At 43.5% G+C, this 7708-nt stretch overlaps 1 protein-coding gene across 5 annotated transcripts; it reads right to left on the bottom strand.

Annotated features, from left to right (window-relative positions):
- Positions 1 to 280: 280 nt before the first annotated feature.
- Positions 281 to 7647, bottom strand: FAM217B (family with sequence similarity 217 member B). 5 transcript variants are annotated; one of them, XM_056354019.1, is made up of 5 exons: positions 7517 to 7647; positions 6300 to 6505; positions 5020 to 5131; positions 4833 to 4918; positions 281 to 4428 (listed from the first exon to the last, which is right to left on the bottom strand). In XM_056354019.1, the coding sequence occupies exons 2-5, from the start codon at positions 6392 to 6394 to the stop codon at positions 3237 to 3239; spliced, it is 1485 nt and encodes a 494-aa protein (XP_056209994.1). In that variant the 5' UTR covers positions 6395 to 6505; positions 7517 to 7647; the 3' UTR covers positions 281 to 3236. The 5 variants fall into 5 exon arrangements, with proteins under 5 accessions (XP_056209994.1, XP_056209996.1, XP_056209999.1 ...); XM_056354021.1 differs by having other exon boundaries at positions 5020 to 5125; XM_056354024.1 differs by lacking the exon at positions 7517 to 7647 and having other exon boundaries at positions 5020 to 5125; positions 6305 to 7502.
- Between the last annotated feature and the right edge of the window lie 61 nt (positions 7648 to 7708).

The following is a 7708-nucleotide window of genomic DNA, read 5'->3' as shown; positions in this document are numbered from 1 at the left end:
CAGGGTAATTTCACTGAAAACAACAGTTATTCAAAGTTTATACTAGTATAACCGAAGTAGAATCTGACTATTTATTTAAAATGCAACCTGAGCATATTTGTTCTGTAGGTAGTACTGCAGAACATTAAACCTTTAAATTATCTAGACAAAATATATATCACTCTATTTAAGTATGTCACATTACGGTAAACTTCAAGAAGCATCGCCAATGCTAGGCTTACACACACGTACGATCATTCTGCTAAACACAGGGGAAAATATAAATAGCCACACACAACACTGCTGGGGAAGTATTTTAATTCCAAACTGAATGTATTTCATGGAATAAACTTTTCTGCTATATTCAGAAGTGCTTCAGAAGACAATATCCATCAATACAAAATGAGGGAAAAATAAACCATAGTCCTCTTCGTAAAAGGAGCTCTTTTTATCTATAGGCCCAGAACATTGTCAAGTTGAACTGGAAGCAAAAGTGCTGCAGGAATAAGATCCAACCCTTACAAGTCTGCTGATGCCAAGGGCTGTTTGATGAGGTATACACAGAAACTCTATTTCTGTATGTGAACAAAGACAAGTAATAAGTACCAACTCAATGAGCGAAAATTACTTGTGCGATTATCATACGAAACAAACTTATCAGATCACAGCCAAAGCTTAATGATGAACAAGTACTCAGACTTAATTTAAGTGGCACCACCATCTCCACCTGTTTAACTTTTGAGTCTCCAACAACAGATCGATGTCCACCAGATCACAGGCACTACATTAAACCAAAACTTTCCTCTATCTTTTGCGAAAAAAACTTTGCTCAGTGCCAATCCCCTTTGCTCTTTTCAAAGCTGACTGAAACACTGTTTACTCTTTAAGAAGTGATCATGCAAAATGGGCCTGTATCTACCTTCCTTATAACCCTAGGAAAGCGTCAGTATAGAGTAACATCTCAGAGGAAAATTTAGCATACACTAATATTCAGTGCTGTAATAACACGCTGAACTAATTACTGCATCTAATACAATTTGTTTCAAAAACCTGTTGTTCAATTGATCATTGGCTTGGTCCTGCTCACCTTGCTTTTCGTGCTTGTAATAGTGCACTAAAATAGTGTACCAAAATAGTGTGCTAAAGTAGTGCTTATTGGCAAAAGCAGTCCTACTAACTTTCATACTGTTAACGTGAATCAGGCAAACTTGACTAATAAAGGTTTGTAGAATTTGGCCAGAGCCTGAAATTCTAGCACTGGATGTAAGAACCTTTCATCTAAAAAAAGCTGAAATACATACTGAGTCCAGAACAAAACAGAAGGATGAAATGGCAACAATAGAATGTGCTGGTCTTCTGCAGCTGCTGGTGTTGAATGCCATCGCCTACCTTTCACCACATCTCTGACACAGCCAATTTATTTGATCTTCGAGCATGTCTGATTAAGTTTCACTTTAATTGCATAGAGCTGAATGTACATGCAACTACAATTCATTTTAACTGTAACTTCACAAATACTGAATATGGAACTATAATACCGTATATTATATGTTTCCTTTATCAATTTAAAATTTCACATTTGGTCTCCAGTAGACTAGGAAAAAAAACACTAAAAATATTTCTTAAACTATTCCTGAGCAATGTTTGTATGTACTGTAAAATACACCAGTTTATTACTACATTTATTAATCTTCTCACATTTTAAACTACATATAAATCCATGCTTTGAAATTTTACAAAGCTGAAGATCCAGTAGGCACAATGAAAGAATAGAAACAGCTAAGCATCTTTAAAACTAAGATGAGATCAACAAGAGAAGTGCAATTTAACTATATACATAATGTACTCTTTAGTATTTGCTACTTTTTCATTTTCTGTCACAATGTGAAGAATCCACCTGTAAAATCTGGTCCACCAGACCTCAGCTCACTTCTCGTGAACAGTTCACTGTGATGATGGCTGAGGAGGAAGTTAGTGCTGCTCAGTATTTCACTTTAAAGTACAAAACATTCTCTAGATTTTTATCTTAACAAGATCACGTCCCCAGCTGCTGTGATTGATGATGAACTGACACCTGAACACTCACTGACCTATCCTTCACATTCTCTTGTATCTCACAGACACAAGAAAAAACAGAGGGTCCCAGGACAGGACCCAGTCCTGGCTGCACAGTTTCTTTCTGCAGGGTATTTCCCCGCATCGCTTCACTAAACTTTGAAACAATTGCAAGCTAACTGAAGTAGACTGGACCACGGAATAAGTAATAGTCATCTTGGGTGACTGAAAATAGGTATCTTTCATATCAAAATATATCTTTACTTGAACTTACAGTAATTGCCTTTAAATCCATCCTCTAAAAGTCTATTTTTTATGTTTTGAGAAGCTACAAGTTCTGTAAATTAGGCCCCGGAGTCTCTAGTAATACCCTCATTTTGCGTTAGTCATATATATCCGTGTGCAATTTGAAATCTGGTCATTTCCTCTAAACAACAAAAAGCATCGAGGCTTACTGAACTTCAAGAAAAAGCTGTCTGTAAACACAGTGAAGGTTTCTGGGTATAAAAATATGCATTCCATTTTCTTAGTCGGTCACTATTGAAGCTGTGTGCTCCCTAATAATTATTTGTCTTAAAAAGAATCCTTTCTGCATTAAAATATTTCATAGCATTATCTCCATTCTTCTTCTTATCAAAAAATAGTATCTAATTCATCAAAAAAAATTCCAATTAATCATCTTCTGTGAAGAATCAGATTGCCTTTGCATAGATAAGCACGCGCCATTATTTTATAAAAACAGTGGAGGCCTTTTCCATCAGAAAACACCACCATCACACCTGTCTCGCAAAACAGCACATCTGTTCAAGAAAAAGAGCATGGATTCTATTCACTCAACCACACCAAGGTAACCATAAGAAACAACACAGACTTCAAGGGACTTCAACTGGTACAAACAGGAGGACATATTATAATTATGTATTTCTCTGAACTTTCATACTCTGCTGTCCTTATCTTCATTAAGCATTGTAAATGTTTTTGAGGAAAGACCAATGGAAGACACTTGCCTTCAGGTAAAAGATTTCCTGCTGGCCTTGCTGGCTTAAGATCAAATATATCGAGATGAACAGTGCTGACTTAGAACCATGCATCAAGAACATATTTTCCTAGGATCTTCCTATGAAGAAAACACGACCCTTCTGCATTGGCCAGATGCTTTCTAGAGGTCAAGAAGCATCAATATTTACTAATTAATTTTTTCTTCACTTGAATTTGTGTGACATTTGCTTTATGCCATTTGTTTTTATTTTCCTGTCCCCTGTTGGTTTTTTAGGAGGAACGTAATTGTTGGCATTGCCATTTTTCTTTGGATTTGTGCATGTGTATGTTTTTAAGCCTTTGATGGGAGCAGCTGAACCATGAAATACTGGGGTTTGCTTAGGGGGTCTGATATTACCCATGCTTTGAATTTTAGAATTGTTCTCAGCAGGCTGCATGTTGAAAAGCTGTTGCTTTGCAGTTGGGGTTTTTTTCAGTTCGCTCCTTACTTCACCAGATGGCCTCTGAGAAGACACTGCACATCCCATTCTCTCAGAAAGTTTCAAGGGACCTGGATGAGAATACAACTGGTGACTTTCTTCACAGAGTGAACTTCCCTTGTGACCCAAATAGCTTCTGGGCAGCTTTGTAACACCTTCTTGGGGAACCACTTGCTTGCTAGGCAAAGGACTGAGTAATGGTTTGCTTTTGCCAGGGCTTTTTAGGGTACGGATGGAGCCAGGAGCAGTCTGTGGCCTGGCTTTGGCTGCCTTTCCTTTCTCGTTCTGCACAGTCTGCATTTGCAGCCATTCCAGCTGCAAAAGGCGATCAATGTATTTCTCAAGGAATCCTGTTGGCTTTGGTCGAAATTCGGTTTTACCCTCTACATTAACAAAGACGGCCAGTTGCTTCAAGTCCCATGAGTTGAAAGGGGGTGGGAGGAAGTCCGGGTAGTAATATTCTGATTCTTTAAAACCCATATCAGGGACACGTTCCAAACAAACTGGATCAATTTCTTCAGCTCTGAGAATGAGTTCTGGCGGTGTGCAGGGAGATGGGAGAACGGGAATCCTTTCTGAATCAGAAAGGTCACTGGCACTATCATCTTCAGCATCTTCTTTAATAATTTGTACCGACTCAAAATCCAGAAACATTTCATCTACAGATGCTTCTTGCCATTTAGAAGTGCATGGACCACCCTCAGCAATGTGATCTTCATGATTCTTTTCCAACTGTTCTTTTTTACTGCAATAAAAATGATGCATTGGGACATCTTTAACCCTACAGAAGCTACCTTGTGTGCTGCCCTTTACGCTAGGAGGGATCCTGTGCAGAAGAGGTTCATTTTGCCTTCTTTCTGGGAGACTCCTCTTTGGTCCTTGTACTCTGTGCAGTGATGTGCAAATACCTGTGATCCTAAATAAAAAGAAAGATCGTATCCTATTAGAATGATTAATGTCTTTGGAACATCAGTCTACAAAGGTCTTGCTACCCCCTTCAAGGACAGGGATCTACATGAATGAAGTTAAAATTGGCATGGAAACTTGGTAATGAGGTAAAAATTATTATTTGCTGGCAGATGTAACACTGCCTACTACTGAGTTTTTGATCTATTTTATTCTGATTTTGCTTGAGAACTCACTAAGGCAGGATAGTGAGTTTTCATATTGATAACTTAAATTTGTTGTCCTCATAAATGCTGAATCCTGGGGCCAGTGAAGTCAAAGGCAAAACACAGAAGCCATGATTTCATCACAAGCATTTTACATACCAGTTTGAAATGACCACAAATTAAACAAATAATCTTAACATAAAACTACCTTTTTGACTGAGTATTGTCATCTAGCTGGTTTTTTCCCTTCTTAAAAATACTTGGTTGGTTACCATCTTGAGTGTTACAGGAAACCTGAAAAGATGTGAAAAAGTATGTGACATTATTAAGAAGCTGACATAAAGTGCGTGCCCTTTTTCTGTAAACAAAATAAACAAAAAACCCCAATTATTTACCTTTTCAATGGCACTTGATACATTTTTGCCTAATCTTCCAGAAGAAGACTTCACATGAGAAATTGGTTTATTTAGTCCTTTGGTGCTTGGATGGCTTTTTCCATTACTGTAACTAGCAAGAATTAAACAGAGTATCACATATAAATAGCAACATATGCGGTCGTCAGAATAGAAATACAATCAAAGTTTAGAGTGCAATTCAGTTTAAGAAAGAGCAAGAGTTGACTGCAAATCTTCTTAAGACTTGAAGTTCATCAGAACTATGCCATGGTCACTTTCTATTTATTATACTAATAACGCACTACTGTATTTTTAATACTACTAATGCAAAAGTGAGTAATTCAACCAGATGATATAATAATATAACTTAGCCCTTTTATAGAAGATCCTCTATCAGAGGATCCCAAAATTACTTTGGGGATAATAAATAGTTAATATTACAGACTACTTATTTAACTACTAATTTCTGTAATACCTGGCACACGGTCCTACAGCAATTTAACAAAACTAATTATAAAGTACAATACGAAGGCCACTGCAAGCCAAATCTTGCTTGCCTTTCTCATCTGCATAGTCTCAACAACAAGTAAAGGATTATTCCTATGATGCTAAGGAGCGGAAGTGAGCAGGATGCATACAGTCTATTCTCAGGTGTTAATACAAACTGTTTCACAACAAAGGCACAAACAAAATTCACCATTTCATGTTGTAATGGGGTTGTGGAAAAATCAGAAGAAAAACTCACATGCAGCAAAAGTAATGGCATTACTGATTTGGACAGCTTGAAGATTTCTTCAATTAAATCATACATTCCTGTGTAAGCACACAGGACCATTACATCAGTGTATTCTGTACGAATTAGGAAACAGTGTTCGTTTTACAAACAAGAAATTTTACTGATTTTAAAAAGGAAAGCTTGAAAATTCATTTTAGAACAGAAATAAGCAAACCATGTCCTCCTAGTTTAAACTGGTTTGATTGCAGTGTGTTTAATTTGTCAGACCGTACATCTTGTTCACAGTTTTTATGTCAGAATAGTCAGATTTTCTTTTAAAAAACATGATTATGTTTTCATGCTTATGAAACAATGTATCTTGTGCCTCCAGCACCGATGCAGTCACATCTCTCGCTGTGACCTGCATGATCATACTGCACCATCACTTCTGTTGCTGCAGCTCGGGAAAGGGTGACAATCTGAACAGGACAGCCATGCCCTTACTGACTAATCTGCAGTATCTACAGATTTCTGTAACTAGAAAGAGAGAAGATAATTTCCTTACTTTACCATTCCTTTGTGGTTTTCATTGGTTTGGCTTTCCTTTTTCCGTGTCTCTCTGTGCAGCAATAAAGGATATTCCTGAATGCCCGGTCCCATTACTACCCTTTTTAGACGGTATCCGCAGCTTGACTTTTACATGGTCTTCAAACGACTCCAGTCTTTCAGGTTCGCCCGACAGAGAGCATCAAACACGGGCATCGCCACGGCCTAGGGATGCAGTGAACAAACACCGTGTGACCCCTCCCCACAGAACCGGGTTGTAAAGCAGCAAGATACCCATCACCGGCCGCTGACGCGCCCCGGACAGCACTGCCCCCGCCCAGCACCCGCGCCGTGGGAGCCAGCACCCCCCGCCCCAGCGCCCCGCGCCCTGCCGGTGCCGGGGGGAGCCGCGGCCCCGTCCCGGGGCTGGTCCCGGCGCGGCACGGCGGCCCCGGCAGCCCATGGGCGCCGCAAGCCACCGAGCTCCGGCCGTGAGGTTTGGGAAAAAAAGACAGTGGTGGGAACGTACAGGGAAACCCGAAAGGCAGCAGCTGGCAGCGCCGCGTTTCCGTGGGATGAGCCCTCAGCAGTTCGCTCCCCCTGCGCAGCACCACGCGCGCTGGCCGGAGCCGAGCATCACCCACGGGCGGCGGGTGCCCCGCTCCCCCCTCCCCCGGCCGGGTGCGGAGCCGCCGCCTCCGGGCCGCTGCCTGTGCCTGCCGGAAAACGCGCGCTTCCCACGTTCGCGCTGATTTTGTACCAAACACTCCCGATTTTTTTCTTTTTCCAAAGCAGACCTCTCGGTACTCGTGCATTCCTACTAAAAATGCTCAGAGCTGAATTCCTAGCATTTTTCCAGAAACTGCGCTCCCGCAGCGCGGCGCGTGCGCGCCGCTGCGCGCCCCCGCCCCCGCCCGCGCGCGTCCGCCGCTGCGCGCCCAAACCCAGCGCGCCCCGCTCCGCATCCCGGGTCGAGGGGGCGCCCGCTCCGGCGGGGTCCGGGGCCGGCACAACGGCCCCTCACGCTGCGCTCCGGGCCCCGGCCGGCGGCGGCTCTGCCCGGGCCGGGCCCCGCTCCGCTCCCTCCCGGGATGCGCCAGCAGTTCCTGCCGCTGCCCGGCGCCGCGCTCCGCACGGACAGCGAGCGGAAGGCAGCGCGGTATATAACGCACCGCCCCCGCGCACCTGCTGCCTCGCCTCGCCTTCCCCCCGCCGCCCCCGGCCCCTGCCCCGTACCTGCCGGGCGCCTCAGGGCAGGCGGAGGGCAGCGGCGGCAGGCGGGAGCGCGCAGGCGGGAGCGCGCAGGCCGCGCGGCTCGCTGGGCGCGGGGTAGGGGCGGGCGGAGGCGGCCCCGCGCATGCGCCGCGGTGGGGGCAGGGGGCGGCGGGCGCCGCCGCGGGGCTGGGACGGGCAGGGACGGCGCCGTCG

This window comes from Falco biarmicus, chromosome 10 (genome assembly GCF_023638135.1).
Source record: "Falco biarmicus isolate bFalBia1 chromosome 10, bFalBia1.pri, whole genome shotgun sequence".
Classification (NCBI taxonomy): domain Eukaryota; kingdom Metazoa; phylum Chordata; class Aves; order Falconiformes; family Falconidae; genus Falco; species Falco biarmicus.
The sequence above is the reverse complement of the archived record's forward strand: the minus strand, read 5'-3'. Positions and strand labels throughout refer to the sequence as shown.

What these genes read in the sequence shown, in the direction of transcription:
- FAM217B (XM_056354019.1), bottom strand. Translation starts at nt 6,394, where the DNA reads ATGGGACCGGGCATTCAGGAATATCCTTTATTGCTGCACAGAGAGACA. An exon ending in AACCACAAAGGAATGGTAAA is followed by an intron (nt 5,132 to 6,299) that starts GTAAGGAAATTA and finishes AATTCTTGCTAG; the next exon opens with TTACAGTAATGGAAAAAGCC. An exon ending in TATCAAGTGCCATTGAAAAG is followed by an intron (nt 4,919 to 5,019) that starts GTAAATAATTGG and finishes ACATCTTTTCAG; the next exon opens with GTTTCCTGTAACACTCAAGA.